At 36.8% G+C, this 21,520-nt stretch overlaps 1 protein-coding gene across 1 annotated transcript; it reads right to left on the reverse strand.

Moving 5' to 3' along the window:
• Positions 1 to 14,382: 14,382 nt before the first annotated feature.
• LOC145772011 (uncharacterized) lies at positions 14,383 to 18,544 on the reverse strand. The gene is made up of 11 exons (XM_082583814.1): positions 18,481 to 18,544; positions 18,102 to 18,279; positions 17,780 to 17,957; positions 17,539 to 17,697; positions 17,111 to 17,271; positions 16,788 to 17,004; positions 16,500 to 16,621; positions 15,756 to 15,960; positions 15,224 to 15,530; positions 14,744 to 15,057; positions 14,383 to 14,504 (listed from the first exon to the last, which is right to left on the reverse strand). Coding segments are annotated over exons 1-11 (1,878 nt in total). The 5' UTR covers positions 18,517 to 18,544; the 3' UTR covers positions 14,383 to 14,503.
• Positions 18,545 to 21,520: the final 2,976 nt, after the last annotated feature.

Here is a 21,520-nt window from a genome sequence, read left to right on the forward strand (position 1 = left end):
AAATGCTGGTATATCAAATGCAAATAATTAATTAAAAAACGTAGGCTTACAGTAACAACTTAAACGTTTCATTCAGTTAATAGATAGCAACTTGATAGGATTGAATTACATAATTCAAAACAATACATAAAATAAAATAACTACATAAATTCGAACGTTTTCGGCGAAAGTTTTTGCCTTTATTCAAGAATTATCTCTCTACCAAAGCTTTATCATCCAGTTAATTTTTTTAAATCTGTTGATAACTTAATCTACGGATGGATGCGTGACCTGATGCAGTGCAATTATTGTATATATAGTTGTCGCTACACGTGTATGTCTTCATCAATACATTTTTTGTAACATGCATTTAATGCGTCAAACTTGAAGTAAAGCATACAAATCAGCAATGTTATGATTTCCGTTGTTAAGATTTAAACCTGCAGCTCTTTATTTGTAGTTTAAAATGTCACTTGTTCTCTTTTATTTTTATTTTCAATTTAAGTCGAGTTTTCCCATGTATTGTTTAAGGCGTTTTTAGATTGTAACAGGGTAGGCTATATGACAGTTGAAGAATCACAAGTTAATTCACAGCCGTAACAACATGACTGGGTATACGCTGCGGTATTACAAAAGTTTTTACAAGAAATTAAATGCTCGAAGAATATTTTTTCTGAGTCAATTAGCAATGCATGAATGCCAACTTCGTGAAGAAGGTTAGGGCATGATTTTGGCTTAACAAGTAGGCAAAACATGGTTTCGTTTGGTTTTGAATCTTAATCCTCCGACTGACAAAGCCTTTTATAGGTTATTTCTGGCAGTTTCGAAAGTTTAAACCCTTGCAGAGGCTTTAAACCACTGATGCAGGGTCGGTTACCGAGATTGGCAGAGTAAAGTTTTCCATTGCTGTTGAAGTGTTGTTGTCTGTGAATTATTCCATCTACTAGGTAACGCTGAATAGAGAGCAGTTCTGAAATGCGTTGCTCAAGCGCACACCCAGACAGCCGAACCAGCGGCTGTTGTTCTTGACTCGGGCGCTTAACCACTGAGCTAACGGGCCGGACGTAAATCTCAGAGAATAGGATAGCCTACCTTCTGCAAACAGAGAGTGGTGGCTCAAGAAATAAAAGGATTTATTTGATATACTCCAAGGCAGTCGGTTTAATGCCATCATGAATCAATTCGTGAACAAATGTATTGGGTCGTTTTCAGTAAGGCATGGGTAAAATGGAGAAATAATATTAGAAAAAGGGTCATCATAGGCCATCTCTACGTCATAGATTAATGTAAAAATAGCCTACAACTAAAATTGCACGCTCAACCTATGGTCAAGACAATACAAACTATGCATTAGCAAAGCAAGTTTACTTTATCATTCATATTTGTGTCGTAGGCTGAAAATATCTTACAATCTGTCGTTTTCTCTGTCTTTAGTGCTGAAATCCACATAATGATGAGTATGACCAGATGTTAGTCCGTCTCCAGCTGTGCCGATGTATTCGCCCAAGAGTAACTTGTAGTTGTCGCTTTCGTCCAAAATGCTGAAGTTACTAAAAGCATTTATAAATATAAAAAAACGTAAATGGTGGAAGGTTACTTGGTGCTTTGATGGCTTTGTGTTATCAATTTTATTTCACGGCATAGATACGCTCAGGGCCGTTGAGAGAATAATTTGAGCCCGAAACCCATGAGGTCCACGGGCCCCTAATCAAGGCAGTTTTGAGAAAATTGTACTTTGTTCAAAGAATACGAGGTAGTTTCGTTAAGTTGCAAGGCCTCTTGTAAAGATTACAGGCCCTTAAAGTAATTTCAGGCCAGGAGTCCAAACAAACGTAGGCTACTCTTGGACCCCCTTGTCAATGCTACTGGAAACGCCATAGTGAATTGATAAAAGGCATTACCGAAATGCAGTGAGCTAAAATACACTAAAATTGATGAGTTTGGTGAGATGGTATATATACGCTCTCACTGTAAAAGACAAAAAGCAGAACAAAATTTGCACTTTAAATCACCATGAGATCTTCGACGCAAAGTTTTCTGACAATTCGTCATCACAAAGAAGTAAGATGATGTCGTCCTGTAGCGTTGTTCGTTGAGGAAGCGCAATCAAAAATTTTCGGGTTTACTTTGAAAACAAAGGCATTTTCATATCGGCTGCGGACAAATGAAAACTTACCCAGCTACCAAATCATTCTAGTTTTTATTAATTCAACGTCTGCAGATGTTGTCAAAATCAGCGCAAAAAGGACTGATTTTCTAGCTTGAATAGTCCATTTTCGAGGAGTGTTTTTACCGTGACTGCTAAATCTTGTAAGTTCTTAGCTGCTGTTGACATTTTCTAACGTTTTGCGAAGCTTAAATGACAAAATCAAACCTTGTTTTGTCGGTGTGATTCAAGAACCCGACTGCACTGAAAATAAATCAATGTCAAACATGTTTGCAGCTTTGACCGTGTCCGTATTTGTGTCTCAAGTAGGCTACTTCATACGATATCGCTGAGTTTTTTTATATTTTGTTCAAAATTGATTTAAACTGGCATGGTCTTTTTGCTGAGTGTAAAAGCTCCGCTCCGTTAGCTCAGTGGTTAAGCGCCCAACTTTGAACAGTCGGGTTCTGTTCTAGGTTCTGTTCTGTTCCCCCAACCAAGCTGACGAATTTGGTTTGTTATTGCTTGAGTTGGTCCGATGTCGCAAATAAGTCCTTTCCAAAAATGTAATACATCAATTGAGTTATGGAAAAACCATTGAGTTATGAAAAAAAAAGGTGAAGTTCAATGTAGGTTTGAAGAGTTTATCAAGTATGCACTCTTGTCACACTTATTAATTATAAGATAAGTTTCCATTTAATACCTGTACAGTGCAAATAAGTTAGGTAAATGTCTGTTCCATTCCAAATATCAATACGTAGTTTGCAACTTCTATTTTTTGTTAGGTTGTGAATCTTATCCAGACCTTAAAAAAAAAGAAATTAGCATAGTGTATAAGTTAAGCTGACGACACTGAAGCTACAAAATAAGTCCACTTTAATTAAATGAAACAAGTTACAAACTTTACAACAAACCTTATAACAACCTTACAACAAAACAAACTTAAAACCTTACAAAAAACCTTACAAACTTTGAAACAAACCTTACATGTTACTCAAAGAAATTAATATTTTATGAATTTGTGAGAGGTCTGAGAAATTAATTTTTTTAAACATTTTCAGTGCACGTTACAGACCAATTCAAAATCATCTCGTGAGGCACATCTGAATACTAGACTAAGATCATGGAACTGGAAGCCCTAAAAACCAAGGGTAATAATCTGTTTCTCAACAGACAACTATTTGCCTGTGGCTCGTCTTTTCTTTTGTGTGTTCTAATTGTTGTCACATGCTTATATTTCACACCTCGTGTGATTTGTTTCTCGCCGTGTTTACTCGTAATCATTCTTGTATCACTTGTTGAGTTCGTGCTTTTCAGTCCGGAGTGTTGTTACAGTGAGATTCTCATTTTATCAAATAAAGTTATTATTACTGTCTAAAACTTCTACCTACACTGTGGAGGTATTAGAAAGCCTTAGCACAAACCGCCAAAGCCCAAACCGCCTTAAATAGCTCTGGTGCTATTTCGTTTAGAATCCATGAAGGAACATTTGTGGTTGGACAAACGTTTTTTAAAATTCGTTTTGCAACAACCAATGTAATTTATAACCTTTGGGCCGTTATCAATGGTGGCTTTGTAAATAACGGCCTTCTTTAAGCATTGCTCATTCAAAGGACAATCTGATTTCACCCTACAATTGCAACCAGGCTGAGATGGTTCATTTGTAGCCTGCAATATTGATTTATTGTGGGTGGATATGATGCTTGCAACATTTGAAGTACAACTATAATAGTATTACGGTTGAATATCTTATGCAATCTATGATGGGGCGGAAGGTGGATGGCAATGGGTTTGAAAAAATTCCTACCCAATGTTGCTATCAACCTGTAAGCTGAAAAGAGGATCAAACCATAAAATTTTCTGACTCCTTTTTCTAAATACCTACCACAGAACTATCGTAGGCGGTTTGGGACCTTTAGGACAAGGATAGGCTATTGATCCTAAAATATCATGGTCCATCCACAGCTATGTTCGTCCTCACAGTGGAGGTGGCCGCAATAATTGTGGCCTTTGTCTTGCTGAAAAGCTGGCCATTCCCTTTGTAATTCTGAGGGTTTGTTTGCAGATTAAATTAAGCTTATAATGTTTAATAGCTTTTCAGGTGTTACCGATTTATTGTTTTTTGCGTATTATTCAGGACCTTCTGATGATCCCCCTTTTAGGGTGAAACAGGCTGTAGGTTAGAGGTTTTAGAAAGTAATAACTATATTTGATGTTATTTGCTCTGCTTGGCATTTTTGCTTGGCATTGAACGCTTTTTGTACTATTGTAGCGATTCATTATTGCGTCACCACGCTAATAGTATTTATTTGTTTAATTCTCATTTTATGTATGTTGCAGATAGTAATTCCTGATGAGGCACAAGTACGTGTCGAAAACGTTTGAGTTTATTTTATTTATTTTACTTATGTTAGGTCTTTTTGTGCAATACATTATGTTAAACTCGTTAAAATACTTTGTTTTGTCTGTCTATGATTCAACAAAGCGAACTCTCCACCAAAGCTTTATTAAACAGTTTCATATCACAATCTGATCTTTAAAATTAAATTTGTTTTATAAAAAATCTATTCAAGATCAAAACATTTCTTTTTCACCACATTTTTATCGCTTGAATTTATGAGAGCAGTTCGAAATAAACCCTTTCAAATTCAAAATTTTTCGAAGTTGCTGGTATTGTTTTGCGGTAAAATTTCTTATCTTTTATTTTTATTTTGTTTCGAAATATTTTTCTCAGTGAAGAATTTCGTTTCAAATTTCAAGCCATTTCGTTTCGTGATGAATTTAAAATGAAAAATATAAGAATATCCGAATGCAGTAATGCACAAAAATGCTTATTTTGACTCCCCAGTTTCACCTTCTAAGTTTCGCATCTCACCGCCCACCACCCCACGAATCCGTCATTGGTCATGACTAGGGAGCCGTATTCCGAAGGCTTGTGAAAAATCGCTGTTACCACAGCGTCCCGCAGCATAACGCTGGAACAGACCATTTTTCTTACACTTGTGAAATTTTTATATTTAATTGTTTAATGAGAATAATTGTTAAACCGACTGTTTGTTGTGAAAAAGTTCTTTTCGACCAAAAAAGATAGTTTCAAACAGCAACCAAATTAGAAACATCTTTTTACCAAGCCAAAAATCTCCATCCAGTTTGCCAAAGCCTTCTTTGTACACGTTCCATTTCCGATTAAAATCCACTGGGTTTGTGATATCTCTCTTTTGAAAGACCTGAGGAAAAGTATTCAATGCCATCAGATAAATAAAGTGAACGTTTGTGGTTGTAAACTTACTGTGAATGTAAGGCAGTGGTGGATCCAAAGGGGCACTTAATTGGTCACGTGTCCACTCCCAATATCGAGAAAAAAAAACATGTAAGCTTTTCTCGCCTAAACTTGTCTTATTTTTGTTTATTTAATCACAATTTGTTAACTTAAATGGCGTCATAAAGCTTCCGTGATTTTAGCAGTGTACAAAACTGAGAGAATAATTCAACATTCCGAAGTAAACACAGTGCCTTCTTTAACTGTCAATAGGTTAGCCAACGTGTAGACAGTTTAATAGATGTAAGCTGTGAGGGGATTCTAAAAGCGAAAAAAAAAATATTCAAAAAGCGACCAAAACAATCTAAATTTTGTTAAAATTTCCGGGAGGCAACTCCCCCACGTACTAAAGTTCTTATTTTATTTCAACTTGTGGGTTTTATTTTGCTTAAAAGTTTTGCTTTTCTGGAGCTCTATTGCCCCTCCCATTACTTGCAACCGCTGCTTGCATAGCTTTGTTGAAAACGAGCTTTGCCTTCTTATGTTTCTCAGCTACGGCTGCCCTGGATATGCAATTTGATTTCTTTTTAGTTAATGTCCATGAATTGAAAACACTTTTGAAATGTTGAAAACAATTTTGAAATGTTGACAACAATTTTGAAATAATGTCATATGCAAACCACTAACCGTCCATCCGCCCACTTCAGGTTCCATGTCACAATACACAGAGACAACGGCTCCATTGATGGTGACGTTGTAAACTCCATCGCTAATAACCCCTCTTGCACACAAGTCGTGACAATCCCTGTTTGACGAACGATTGAGCAAATTTTGAACTGGCAACAATGAAGATGCTGTAGTATTTTGTTGAATTTTTTTTCTTCTTGTTTCTGCAACAAAATCATTTTGTGAAAACAATATGTTGTTTCGTTTAAGGCTGTGATGCACGCAAAGTAACCACTTCTTGCATAAATCGTTTCACCCTAATCGTGACATGGCAATTTTCTTGCTTTTAGCCTATTTTGTTAACTTTAACGTAGTTTCCTCGTCATAGGATGTTGTGTACATTTTGGTTTTCATAAACGTCATTTCCGTTTTTTTAGTTGTTCATACCAAATCGTTTATGCTACTCCTGTACAGATTATACTACACCAGCCATGCAATGACGATGCAGCATTGTTGATAATATGGTTAAGATACCTTCAATGATAAACTTTCTAAAAAAATTATAATTGGTGAACTTTTTCAAATTAGTTAAGCTTACAAAACGATACTTATCGACTTTGTTGATTACAAAATTCAGTGTATAGCACAGCATACTAAACACATGTTTGGCAAATGTTACCACTTAAAAGTTATAAACTTCAACATATAATACAGTAATAGTATCCACAGCTTGGCTTGATTTAAATGTTCAACGTTTGCATCGATTGTTAGTGGGCTACGTTTGTTATCGCTCTACCAAACTATCTGCTTGGTAAAAATGCTACAAAATATTTTGAAAACGATTTTGCTTGACTTTTCAATACGTCCTCGCTTAAAAACTCATCACCTATTGACTGACGTAATGTTTTACTGCATATCTGTCCGAAACTATTTAAATACATATTTAATCTGTTAGAAAAATACTTCGGCCACATGGCAGCCCTGTGGCAAAATGGTCATCGCCTCACAGGTCCAGCCATATCAGAAAACTTAAAACGATTATTGATTGTTTGTGTTATTTTTGGATAGCTTGGGTAAAGATAAATCGGGTAGCTAATAATGTGGGCGCCACAGTTGGATCAATCGCACAGTTTTCGCTTCAATTACGTTGCAATTACACCATCAAAAAGTACAATTACCTCTAAATATAATTAATTACATGTTTCAATTGTAAAAAATAAATGCTTCAATCTTTATGTTTATCGATGATTTCATAGTTTGATTCTATCAAAGACGATTCAAATTGTGTTTGATAAAGATTAGGTTGTAATTCAAAAGTCCCTTTTCAACCCACTACTAGAGGCTCAACAATACTGTAGTACCTTATTGATATTATACATGCAACTATTATTATACAATAATGTAGCCTAATAGTAATTTGGACCAAAATTGTTTGAAATTACAATTACACAAAACCAAACAGTCTCAATTACAATTATAATTACAGTTACATGAAAATGTGTAAATATAGTTACATTCAATTTATTGTAATTATAATTGGAATTACTGCAACTCTTGTGGGCATATGGTAAATATGATATAAAACTGAAAAAGCGTAAGCTACCTTTAGCTGTTTTAGAGTGACAATAAATAAACCATAAAAGATTAATATTGTTTTCAATATTTGAATGTAAATTTAATAATCTTAGCATCGATTTGCTTTGTGAAGTTTCGAATGAAAAATTTCCTTCTGCTTGTCGTTAAGTGAAACTAGTAGTTTTGAGCTAGTTTTATGACGAGCGCTTTAACGACAACGAAACGCATGATGTTTGTGTAAAAGCGGAGTAGAATTCAAAGTGTGAGAGCTTAATCAGATGATTTTGAAATAACTGTATTGCTGACTGGTAAAGGCGGTGGTCGATATTCTGTGGCATGAATCAGTGGTGCGATACTGACGAGCCCAGCGTCATGGGCGAAACATAACAGAGTGTATCGCTGTCAATTCTTGCTACAATCGGTTGCCAAGAAACTTATTGCAGCTTAGTTGTGTAGGCTATTTACATAAAAACATTTCAAAACAGCACGAAAGTTCGGTTGAGTGCAAAAGTTAAGTAAATTTCTTTCGGTCCAATAATGTTTTAAACAACCCTAAATTTCGAGCACCCACGCTTGCTTTTGTAATGTCAGGCCGGTGGGACGGGTGTCGGCATCGGGGATGAACAAATGAGGTCTGGTGATGTTTGACTTCCATTGAGAGTTCCATTTATTGCCCACCTAATAGAATGTCTAATAAATTATCATAAATAATACTATTTTTCCATTCCGTACTCACGTGCACTTGCAGTGTCATCTATTGTAGTTCTTACAGATAATCTTTTCATTTCTTTGTCTACTTTGTCATACAAAACATTAAGTCTGTTGGTGAAGTCTCTGGTCAGGTCTGCACAAAATTATCAAGTTTAGTTTTGTGTGTGAGATTAGATGACAAGATGGATGGATATAACTAGACAATTCAAATTTGCAACAAATTTTACAGCAAACATTCCACTTTTTTATGCTTCAACAAACTTTTTTTCTGTAGTTTAAAATTTCTATTTGCACGATTGCTTTTGTAACAACGCTTTCCCTCAAAATGCAGAAAACGAGAAAACTATTTTCACAATCAGTACTCGTATGTTTATCTTAGCATATCTTAGCCCAAGCAATTATTTTGCTTTATAAGCATAGTTTTCGTTAAAGATTTTAAAAGTTAACCTGTGTTACAAGCAAAAATTAATGATTTAGGCTATAATAGCCTACTGTAAAAGTACTTCAAATAAAATTTTACTGAAGTGACCTACAGTTATATAACCTGTGCTTTAAATTATGACTGAAGGATATATTTTCAGAAAACAAGTTAAAGTTTGAAAGTTATGAATCAAAAATTTTCGATGAGATAATTTTTGAGAGTTATCTACTCATACTACACAACTCTCGCTACAAGAAAACTATTTAATTCCATAAAAAAGTAAACTTTATTTCACTGAGAAAGCTGTTTATAATATTTCAATTGAATCTACCTTCAACAGTATTTTTAATCATCATCTGTAACTGCTCTTCGTTCCATTCATTCTGAGCCACTTGTCGACCGGTTGACTTGGCCAAGAATACTGTCTCATTCACGCATTTCGGTAGAAATTTCCCATCAAAATTAAAGGTTTGACAAACAGTCACAAGTTCTTCACAACTTCCAACAGTTAACAGACTAAGAAGTAGGGTCAAATCTAGAGCAACAAACTTCTTAACATCATTCATTGTGAGTTAAAATATTTGCAAAACGTTTTTTCAACTACTGCCTTTTCGCAGAGACAACATATTAGGAAAGTGAAAGTTATTGTAGAATGTACAAAACTGCAAATCACATCCGTGATACAACTCATGATGCTCATCAGACAGAGTTACAAAAACGATCACAATCTGATCAAACAGGCATTTGACGTTGCTTTGATGTTTTAGGATGTTGCTCAAGCGGTAGGCTAATAATGATTTGTCATTTAAAACTTTTGACCAAACTTTTAAATAATGCAGCTTTTAGACCTGCTGAACTAATCAAATATAAGAAACATTTTTGGTAGCCATTATGGCATGTAATATAGCCCAGTGGTTCTCATTCGCCGGTCTACGTGATGTTTTTACTGGTCCACAAAAGATTTTACTTTTTGTCTAGCTAAGTTTAATACGGTTTCATAAACATTGTAAAATTGTTATACACTGTCAAACTTATTTTATGCTTGGCTGATTTACTGCAGTAAAACTGATGTAGCCTATCTTGCCTTCGTTGATATTGCAAAATAAAAAAAGTAAAGCCATTAACGATCTACATTAGCGGTTTTTAACTAGGGAGGGAGGAGGGAAAATTTTAAGAGGGGCGCGAGTTCTACAACAATACTTAGTCTTTTTGCTATGTGCAGTGGTTTTAATGTCCTGTAACCTACTACTTTTTGGAGTTGGCATTTTTTTGAAACTTGAAATCGCTGGTAGGGTTATATACAAACAGAGCTTTTGTTCCGCTTGTTTTGCAATTTGGCTTCGTTATATGTGAAAAAAAAAATCCATTTAGAGCTAGTATTCATTGCATTATTTATTGCAAAGACTTGGCATCCAGAACTTTGCATTCAGTAAAGAGTAAACCAATAAAGGTGCCCTGAACTTATTGTAGTTATCAAAGTGACCGAAACTGTCATTAAGGAGCTTCTGTACGCGGATGACTGTGCCCTGAACGCCTGTTCCAAAAGCGAAATCCGACAACAAATGAATAAGTTCTCCTCTGCTTGCGATAATTTTGGACTAACAATCAGCACTAAAAAAAAACAGAGGCAATGTATCAACCAGCCACTGGAAAATCCTATAGCAAACCACTCATCACTGTAAACGACCAAAAACTACATGCATGTCAAAGTTTCAAGTATCTCGGTAGTGCCCTTTCTAACTCGGCCACCATTGACCTGGAAATCAACAACAGAATCGCCAAAGCATCTATCGCCTTCGGTAGACTGAGGTCTAACGTATGGGAGAGGCGGGGAATCAAGCTGCCCACAAAGCTAAAAGTTTACAAAGCTGTTATTCTGACGACCCTTCTGTATGCATGTGAGGCCTCGACTCTTTATAGGCCTCGACTCTTATATAACATTTGATGCATTACTTCGGAAATATGTTTTTTCTTTTGTTGGAAGATGTGAAGTTTCGTCTAACTCTATTGTTGCCTCCTTGATGAGGTCCGACTGCCATCGTAAATCAAATTACCGTCTTCAGTATAATAATTCTATGTATGCTATTATTTAGTTTTGATGGCTGCCATGTCATCTGATTGTTTTTATCGTTCTGAATACTTTCAGTTCTTCTAACTTGTAACACTACCGTACCATTGTCTGTAAACTTGTAACAGTTGATAGCATATTTAGTGAGATTTTGTGCATTTGCAGTTTGTGCATTATTCGTTGTTTTTCGTTGTTGTTGTTCGATGTTTGCAGTTTGTGTATTATTTCGCTGTTTTGGATATGGACAGCTTTGTCTGATGCAAATAAATATTATATTATAGGAGACACGAAAGGCAGGTGAACCACTTCCACCTTTCCTGCCTCCGAAAGCTTTGCAAGATTCGATGGCAGGACAAAGTCCTAGACACCAAACTTCTCAGTAAAGCAAACATGCCCAGCACTCTTATACCCTCGTAAAAAGGCACAAATAAGATGGGCTGGCCACGTTCACCGGATGCCGAATCATCGCATTCCTAAACAACTGCTCTACGGAGAACTGACTAACGGCAAACGTCATGCAGGTGGTCAAAGAAAACGCTTTAAGGACACTTTAAAAGCTTCCATGAAAGAATTTGCCATCGACGTAGATTCGTGGGAAGACTTAGCTGTAGAACGACCAACATGGCGCAGTCTTATTTATAAAGGCGCGGAATCAGCTGAGAAACACCGTACGCTATCTGCTGTCAGAAAACGAGAACATCGCAAGGCCCGAGCCTCAAACAACCCTGGCCCTAGCCAACCATCCTTCCAATGTCCATCCTACAGTAGAAGCTTCACCGCACAGATAGGCCTCATCAGTCATCTCCGCACTCATGTAGCGTACACTGACCAAAGCCCACACTAAAAAAAAAGCTTGATCCAAGTCTCATTAGCCATCTTCGGAAACGAAGGGCGAACATCAGTTATCAAAGTTCTCAACTTTAGTCCCGTTAGCTCAGTAATGGTTGCGCGCCCGGCTCAAGATAACGCGGCGCTGGTTCGACTCTCGGGGTGTGGGCTTGCTTTAATCACGGATCTGAGGGCTATCAAAAATGCCTGATTTCAGATTTTTGATGGTCAAAGCAGGAAATGCTCTTCAAATATAATTGAAGTAGTCGCTAGTCGTAGGCAAGGCTTTGTGGCGACCCTTTTTCACCCAGTGATTATTACGAGCTCGGCTGTCCCACAAGCAGATGAAACATGAACATTTTGTATAGCCGCTTTGCTATGGCCAAGCAAAAAAAAATTGCCATTTTCAAGTCCACACAAATTAATCGTTGGTGAGAGTCGTAATCCAGTTTCAGTAATATCGTTTTAATGTTATTGTACTATTTTTTTTAGTTTTGTTGAATGACCAATTGGGAGAAATGCATATCTGTACCAAAAAAAACGCAACAAACAGTGTAATCAATTTAAATTTAGATGAGAAGATATTTTAATTTACAAACGCGGTAGGCCTGGCCGTACGTTTAGAAAGTTTTGAATGAAAGTCCACTGGTTTGACTCAAGGATTCCTAGAATTGGTTTGCACGTTTATTTCTATTCCGACTCAAGCAATTTGACTGTCATTACAGAGAAAATTACAAAGCATGCGGTGGGATGGCGCAGCGAGTAAGGCGCTCAATTTCCAATGATGCAATCTTGGTTCAACTCCCGGCTTATGCTGGTTGTTGACAAAACACCGCTCACCCCTATCCAAAGTGTAATAAATTGGGTAGGAGTAGTTGCTGAAGTAAAGGCGGCTGAGAGAAAGGAACTGGCCACCCTACTCTCGTTAGTGCCGAATGCTTAGTATAATGAGAACCAAGACATTCATTTCTGCCAGCTGCTCAACTTCTGCTTAATCAAACTGACAAATAAAACATTTTTGCGATTTTTTTTTTTTTTTGTCGTATCCAGGCTTACACCCGGTGGTTGAAGATTTAGATTAAGTGGACGGGAAGGCAAGGAAGCCAATCTTCGTGTCCACCTTCAGGCATGCCTTTAAGTGTCCTGCCAGAGACACAGCCGCATGCTCTTGAGCGTTGTCGAACCGGCACCCTTTCGATTGCCATTCCAAGGCTCTCACCACTCGGCTATGCAGCCGACATTTTTGCGATTAATTGACGGAAACATAAATGGAAATCTGAAAGGAAGTCAAATACCATCAGACTCCGTTCGTTCATTCCTGACATCGACACCTGTGCCATTGACCTGCCCTTTCAAGACGGCCTGGGTGCACCTCAATCGTGTTCGCACGGGCGTCGGGCTTTTTCGCTCAACCATGCGTCAATGGGGAATGGTCTCTTTCTCTTTTTATGATTGTAGTTTTAAAGATCAGACCGCAGACCACATCATCAAGGATTGTTGGCTACCATCTTTTAATCTACCTAACGGGATGGAAGGTCTCCGTATCTTGTATGATGAAACCAAATGTCTACGTGCTTTTGCTTTGTAAAACGTAAAGGTGAGTCCCATACTTGAATCCAAGCATCGTGGGATGAGAAGATAAGGTTTTAGTCTACGGGTGTATTCGTTTGAGAGTTTGTCTTCAAAGAGTGAAAAAGTTTGTCTGCTGCGTAGCCGAGTGGTGAGAGCTTTGTCACGTGTCCCACTCAAAATCAAGAAGAAAAAAAAAAGATGTAAGTTATCTCCGGTTTTACAAGTTATCTTGTTATTTCATTGACCTAACTCGAAACATGAAAATCGCGTGTTTTCCGTGGATATAATTGTGAGAAGTTCTGTTGCTATTTTAGTCTGAAAAAATGATACAGAATTTTGAAGTAAAACACATTGCTCACCCAAGAAGTTAACAATTCAATTAACCTGTTCCGGTGTTAATAGAAATATGAAGTAAGATGTGCCTTATTGTAGGCTATAGCATAGCCTATGGCTATAAATTTGAGAGTATGAAACACCGCGGAAAGACACCGCATTCGAAAATTGCCTAGAAAAGTATACAGTAAGCTACAAGACGAGACAAACCTTCGTCAAAGACTCACTATCAAAATCATGTGGTGAAGAAAAAAATGATTTGAAACTAAATTTATATTTTAAACCAATTTGTGTAGTTCTAGCTTCTTCAGAAATCTTGATTTTAATTGGATTAACTTAATTAAATGCAAAGTGTGAGTTTTGGGCGAAAATACAGAACACTGGGGCAGGAAATAACCTACACAAACAGTGACCAAAACAAGGTCAAAATTTCGATCTTTTTTCAAATATTTGGTCATTTGAATTCTGGTGCCCCTAAAAAAACTAGATCCGTTACTCCATACAAATCAGCACTTTTAATTTCGATCTCAAAATTATTTTATACAAGCAATTTTAAAATTTTTGTGTTCCCAGCACAGACTAAAACATTTGAGTAGGCCACATTGCAAATATTTGAGCATAGTTTTTCGCAACTCTTTTTAATTTCGTCTCACACCTCTTCTGAATAATCGTATCTTCAATACCCTGGTTACCGGTCCGCATAAAAAACATTCTTATATTTTTACCAGTCCGGCAGTGTTGAAAAGTTAAGAACCACTGCTCTAAATTACCTAAAAATCTAGGCTGTCACTAACAACTAGGTGGCGTCATAAACAAGATCATCGTACAATTCCAACAATTTATTTGATGAACATCTTTGAAATATGGCAGCACAGTTTGAATTATGGAAAGAAAAGGTGCCAAATTCTATGGAATTGTACTCTTTGCATACTTTTTGATGTATTTTCTGCAAAATAAAACACAATATATAACTATATCAATCATTTCTTTCTACCGATCAATAGCACCATTTGCTTTATTGTTTGAACTGTAGGCTTCAACGTAACAAAACAATCCTTATCTTGCAGTGAAATACTTTGCTATTGCTTTTAAATTAATGTATTTGCTTAATATGCTGAGGTTGCTCCATCTCTTGTAGGTCTAAACGCTTAAAAAAATGATAAATTTAAAAGATAGCCCACTTACTAGTAACAGTAGGTGAATTTGTAGCTGGAGGCACAAGGAGCTCTGTAGACCCAAGTGTAGAAGCTGCCACAATGATAAACTGGAGCGCAAGTGGCTCTCACTTTGCAAGTGTAACCGCAAGCGAAGTTTTGGACAAGCTTGGGAATAAGAACATTCCAGTGGTTATCGAATTCACTCATGTAGCCGTTGCATCGTCTAACAAGAAGGTCGACGTAACATTGGGACATGTATGCACCCCAGCTGTAGCAAGTGTAATATTTGCTGAAGTAAGATTGAAGCATTTTCTTGTATTGGTCGTAGTGGCATGATTTGGCCTGAAAAAAGTAAAAATATCTCGATATTATTTTCAAACTTTAGAGTTTGCAAAAGTGCCACTGAAGCACAACTGATTTGCTTTTTCGATTTTAATACATCCATCCGCAATTCAATTGTCGTAGTAAAAAAATTGTAAGCGGTAATGATCAGTAACAAGATACTTACGGCATCTATTTTCTTGAAAAGGTAAGTTCGCTTCTTGGCAACAGACTCTCTGAGTTTCTTCTCATAGTCGGCAATGGCAACCTTTCTCTTGGCAATGCAAGCATCAAACATGGCTTGGATCTTGTTGATGTAAGCTTCGAATGCCTTTTTGTAAGCAGCTTGTGACTTGACATGCTTCATGTAACAATCGTAAATTCGTTGATTAAGTTGGGTCCAATACTTTGAGCAAGCTTCTTCTCGAACTTGTTCAAGTGCTTTCTTCACTCTGGCGAGTTCAGCAATTTGATAAAAAGTAAGAGTGCTGGAGCTGAAACACGAAGCATAAGATTGGACAATAATTTAATTGAATGAAAAACAACTGAAGATACTCCGCGTTGGTGGAAGCTAGATGGGATCTTGCACTGTAATTTAATGTACAGTGACATAAAATATTGAATCATGTTTTTTTTCAAAAATAGGCTATGCTTTTTTATCTTGTCTTGATTATATTTTTGAGGCTTGTGTGAAAAATAATGATGCAGGTATTACTTACCAGTAAAGGAATCGTCGTCTCAAACTTTCGAGGTAAGCGGCATGTCTATCTTTGACGCATTGTTCAAAAGCAGCCTTGTATTGAATGTGGTAATTAATCCACTTGCTCTTCCAGGTGTAAAATTGGTTATTACGTTCATTGAGAGCGTCTTCCATTTTCTTGTTCAATTCAGCAATAAGTGGAGCAACACTTCCGGCAGCAGCCTCTGAAAATAAAAGTATTCGCATTTTACAAAACGTCATGTCAGTCAAACAAGCAAAATCATCATTTGTCATCTTGTGATTTCTTCCAGTTGCTGCAATTTCTGCTACATCAATTTGATGAACATGAATCCTAAGACAATGTTTGATTTTACTCCTGTTTAGTGTGGAAATTAATTTGGTATTTGAGGCTGTATTTGATCTGGCATTCTCTTTCCGATACCGTATCCTATACAGTATTTGACACCGCATTAAAACACGCGACCGTGCCAATCCCTTGCATTTAGGAAATGATTTCAGTCTTGAGCACGCTTTAATATTTTCTTTCTGTTGTTTCCAGATTTTTCAAGACTCGTGCTATCTTATGGCAAGTGTAATGTTTTGCTTTGATAATAATTGAAAATAAAACATGAAACTGAAGTCAAATGAAGATTGTCTTACTGCTGCAATTTGGCGGTATGTTTTATGGCTAGTCAATAAAATTTACAAAGGCATGACAACACTGTTATAATCTGTTGCAATATTTGACACTTTCGTAACTTACTGACGTCACAAGTTTTCAAGTTCTTGTAAGTAACAAACTTCAACTTATAAACGAAAGGAGCAAGATAGTATAGCTTGCAAGCGTAAGTGTTCTTGTATGTGTACCAACATCCGAGGGATTTGCTGAAATACAAGAAAATGGAATGAAATAAATTGACCACTATTAGTCATGTACAAAAGTAACCTTGATGATTTAGTTGCTAAATTTTTGAATTTATGATTTTTCAAGTAGCGTTTCATAATAAATGTAAGTATGACACAACTAGTGAACTTATAACAGCCTGCTCACCAGCTGCAGTAGTAAGACTTTTTGTAGAATCTAAGAGAAGCATTGGACATGTAACATCGGTAAGCGCATGTGTAGTAGTTGATGAGCTTGTTCTTGTATTCGTTAAGTTTGGTTCTGTAGGCATAGACAATATCACGGACCTTGTACTTTTCTTGATAATGGTAATCGTAAACAGCCCAGTAAGCTTTGTATCCAAGCCACCAGTCGTTGTCGCCACCTGTGAAATAATCACTTGTGAGACATACTTAACAAGCCCACAATATTTGGGTAATTGCATTATTTTGCGATGATGTTTTTTCGTGCGTAATATAATAGCATCTTACTGAAAAGAGAACTCAATAGCTTGCGAAGACCCTCCTTGTTCTTGAGAACGATTGAATAAAGGTAAGTGTCGTATTTTGTGACGTAATCGTTGATCTTCTTTTCAAGAGCCTTCTTGTATTCAGCGATCTTGGCAAGTCGGGTGTTCAAGCAATCTTCAGCGCTGCAATGTATCTCTGTTAATATCAATTTCATGCCACAGTGCGTCTTGCCTGTTGCCAGCTTTTTAACTGGTTTCATAACATGGCTTCGTAGCCAAGCCAGTGTTTTCATTGTTATAAAAACATAGCCTACATTGCTCATTGTAATTAAATTGTTATCATTTTGTTATGATATGTAATTTTACTGAACTTTTATTTTTACGATTTTCTACAAATATTCGACAAAGAGTAGGTCCAAGGTGAGAACTTTTAAAGAAAATGTTACTCACGCCTTGACAATCTTAGCATGGTATTCGGAAATAGTCTTGATCTTGGAAGCAATGAGGCTGTTGTAACTGGCAAAAATGGCGGCTCGTTTTTCATCAAGTTTCTTGTTGTAGGCAGCGATCTTGGCATCTCTATCGTTGATGTAGATCACACCACCACATCTACAATAGAAAACAAATGAATGATGGTAAAGTCTTTTGCGGTTAAAGATTATGAGCAGTGGTGTGCAATCAACAAACTTACGTTCTGTAAGCGTAGTACATGGTCAAGTATTTCTTGTAGTATTCCTTGTATTCAGCATGGATAGCATCAATCTTCTTCATGAATTCGTTTCTCTTAGCGTACATAGCTGCACTCATCTTGGCAAGGGAAGTTGCCAAGCAGTTTCTGACTTCACTAGTGACATCAGCAACGCTTTTTTCTGAAATATCAAGAGCCAATGTTTTTGCTGTGCATAACGTAATCGACTCTATTATGAAATGAGATATAAAACTTCAATTTGTCACAATAACTCAGGTTTGTCTATTAAAAGTCGATCACAAGATAGGGCAACAGTTTTACTTACCGGACCATCCGGCCTTTCCGCAATCTTCACCTGGGTAAACCTTCAAGATGGGAGCGTAGTAGCTTGCAGAGCACCAAGTGCTTGGGAAGTAGAAAGTGTATCTGTAGCATGATGTTGTAGGATAGACGTAGAAGTTGTGGCTACAGTAGTAACTGTAGGTGTAAGCTGCGTTTGAGGCCTAAAACATAGCAACACGTGTTCAATGTTTAGCGGAAATTTTCACAATCATATTTATGATCAGTTGCATTAATAAATTTTCGTTGTTGGATTTTAGTAGCTGCAAAACATTTCCTGATGCAGATGTTAAATTAAATTTGTAATGATTTCGCTGCCTACAAGAGGCTAACGGGTTACAAATTTTCTGTAAATTTATACTTACGGCAATGCACGCCAAAAGAACCAACAAAAGTTTCATCTCTGGTTTTGTTCTTGATTTCTTTGCTTTCGAAAAAAATCGATAATCTTTCGTTGAACGCGCACCTTTTTATAAGAAGTTCGCTCCATGCAATAGCACTCAAAACTCCATTAGCTCCAGGATGTACGTTTTGTTGACCGAGTTCAGACTGATTTGAAGTATCATGATTGTGGAGGGGGCTTGATATAATGGCCTTAATTAAGATATTCTAGAGATATGATGCAAACATGCAATGTTGTGGAAAATGGTCTATAGCCTAACTCAATTGTTGCTAAGAAGATTTGACCAGTGTAGCTTACCTTTAGCAGACTATGCTAACGGTAATTACAAAAGATATTCTAGTTTACTTATTATTTTCTTAATTTCTTGAAACTGCTGGTCTCTGGGCATTAGACAAAGTTATTTGTTGTATAAACTTTACTTACAAAAGCCTAACAAATAAGGAGGCCGGCTATTCTACCATCGCTGAGTAGATGGCAATGGCCTTATAGCCTATTGGGAGCAGAAGCGGAAAAGCAGGACACTAACAGAAAAAACTTGATTGTACCTTCAAATTTCGTCTGAATTTAAGGATTTTGATATCACATGAATAGCTTTATGTTGCTAAACAAGACATTGCTGATGTTTTAAAGTTTGACATAAATCGGAATATTTTTTTATTAAATGTCCGCTTTGCCCTGTCACTGTGTATTTTAACAGCTTTTCGTTACTTCGAATGGTACAGGGCAGGGGTCACCAAACTACGGCTTGCGGGCCGGAACCGGCCCGCGAACTGATTTCATCCGGCCCGTCACGTGCTGCGGAAATAACAGCTGCACTACAACTGTTAAGGGAAGAGTTACCAAACTTTCTGTTTATCATTAGACCACCACAAATGGGGACAGCCTAAGCCAAATTTGGAAAGATGTAATGTTTTTTCAAGAGCGCGATACCATGTAGTGTATCACAGCAGGGGATAAATTTTCCAGCAACCTTTCGATTTTCATCACAACTTTGCTATTCCACTGCTGACTTTGTTATTTATTGTGCTCAATTCAAGTCAATGGAGATTTTAAAATCTAAATAGTTGTATATCTTTTCGCAATTTGCATCCGGCCCGCAGCTGTTAATCTCGCAACAATCCGGCCCTCCGAGAAAAGTTTGGTGACCCCTGGTACAGGGCATTGTTTGATTATATGTGGACAACAATAAGTTATTTAAAAACATATAGGCTATGTGATATGTCCCGCTTTGCTTCACGTCACTCGTTGCTCCGTCTTCCTCTACATGCTTTTCATTTTGCACGTGGACGACAAGACAATCAGTGGCATATACAGTACTCTGCCATGGATGCCACAAACAGACAATAATTGTTTATGCTTAGTTGTGTATCAACTTGTTTGAATCTCATTTAAATCAATGTTTCCATGATGTTGTTGAAGGCTTGAAGCAACCAGAACTTTCTTACGCAGCTAAATAAAAACAAATCTGCTTAATTTTTGATTAAATGATCCACCAGCAAAGAACCCAATGTTTGTGTTGACCTTCAACCATGGTATCATGTGTCATGCTAACTGAGCAGTGAACAGTATTGTCTTGCTCTTGTGCAGATATCAAACAGGCGTTCATAGGCCTACTCACTTTGTGTGTGAGCGATCTCACCACGAAAGGTTACGCAGCGGACGAGTTGTTTTTGTTGATTTTTCAAAACGATGCTTCACAGTTCGTCGTAATCAAGTAGACTACATAGTAGGCTACTTGACCATCTTCACGACTATTCCGCATCGTCATTTACTGCAATTATGAATCCATTAATAAATTTAACACGTTACAATAAGTTTTTATAAAGCACCACGTCCATGCTTAATGTTGTTTACCAGGCAGGTGGTTTGCAGTCAAGCTTAGTTTTTGAAGGACTTCAATGCTTAGCAAATGATTTTCTGCTTTCAACAAACTTTTTCGTTTTGGTTTATTATTTCATCTACGACTTTCGTTACTTTTCCTCTCAATTATTCAGTCAATAAAAAACACTATGAGTTAAATTTCTGTTGCTTTTACAACATCGAAACTTCAAAAGTAATTTGGTGTTGGCAAAATGAGTTGAATAGGCTACAAGTAAGCTACAAACATTACGGTACTGCCTTAATGTCTTTTTTGCCTTAAGGCCTTAAAATGCTTTTTTGTAGATTTTTTTTCGCAATGAAACAAAATTTTAATCACAATGTGAACGGGTAGGGCTTTTGGAAGCACTATTTGTTTAAAAGAATTGAGTTAACATGGCTACTTGATACTCTTGCTTATTGCTACTCTGCAGTCAAACACTGCATTCAAACGATACAGTTGCTTGGAGAATAATCTCTTATTTCGTTGTGATAATGAAATGTGCATGCACTTGCATAGCCCACTCTAGCGGCTGTCGTTGGTGTGCGTGGTTGACATGAACTTTGAAACAGGATACCATTTGCCGAGCAACGATGCCTCTTTAAAACCAATCGACGACTCCAAAGCAAAGGCTTTTCATCAATAACAAGTATGGATAAATTTCTTTCAAAAATCACATAGTAATTTGTTAAGGTCATCAATGGAAACGTCGTTTCAGCAAATGACAATGAAGTACAGGTACCCTTTTGAGGCTAAAATGAATGGTAAAAAGTTTTCAACTACTTTATTATAATTTACCTATGAAACATTCTTTTCGAAACACTAATTTTACCTCTCCCTCGTTTACTGCATTATAAATCCATTAATGAACCAATCTTGTTGCTATAAGTTTCAAAACAACAATGTCCACGTGTTTGGTGTTCTCAAGAATAGATCTGTTGCTTTTATTCATTAAGTTTGTTACTTTGTTGGTGCATTTGTGACAATATTTAACACATTTTTATCGCTGGTTTTCAAAAGTCATCTTCTAACTAGTCAAATCTAGAAACTAGGAATTAATTACATAACTTGTCTTAACAGTAGAATGCCCAGATTTTTATTCATTTCAAATCCAAATGTGTTAATAGATATTGCCAGTTATCTA

This window comes from Aplidium turbinatum, chromosome 6 (genome assembly GCF_918807975.1).
Source record: "Aplidium turbinatum chromosome 6, kaAplTurb1.1, whole genome shotgun sequence".
NCBI lineage: Eukaryota > Metazoa > Chordata > Ascidiacea > Aplousobranchia > Polyclinidae > Aplidium > Aplidium turbinatum.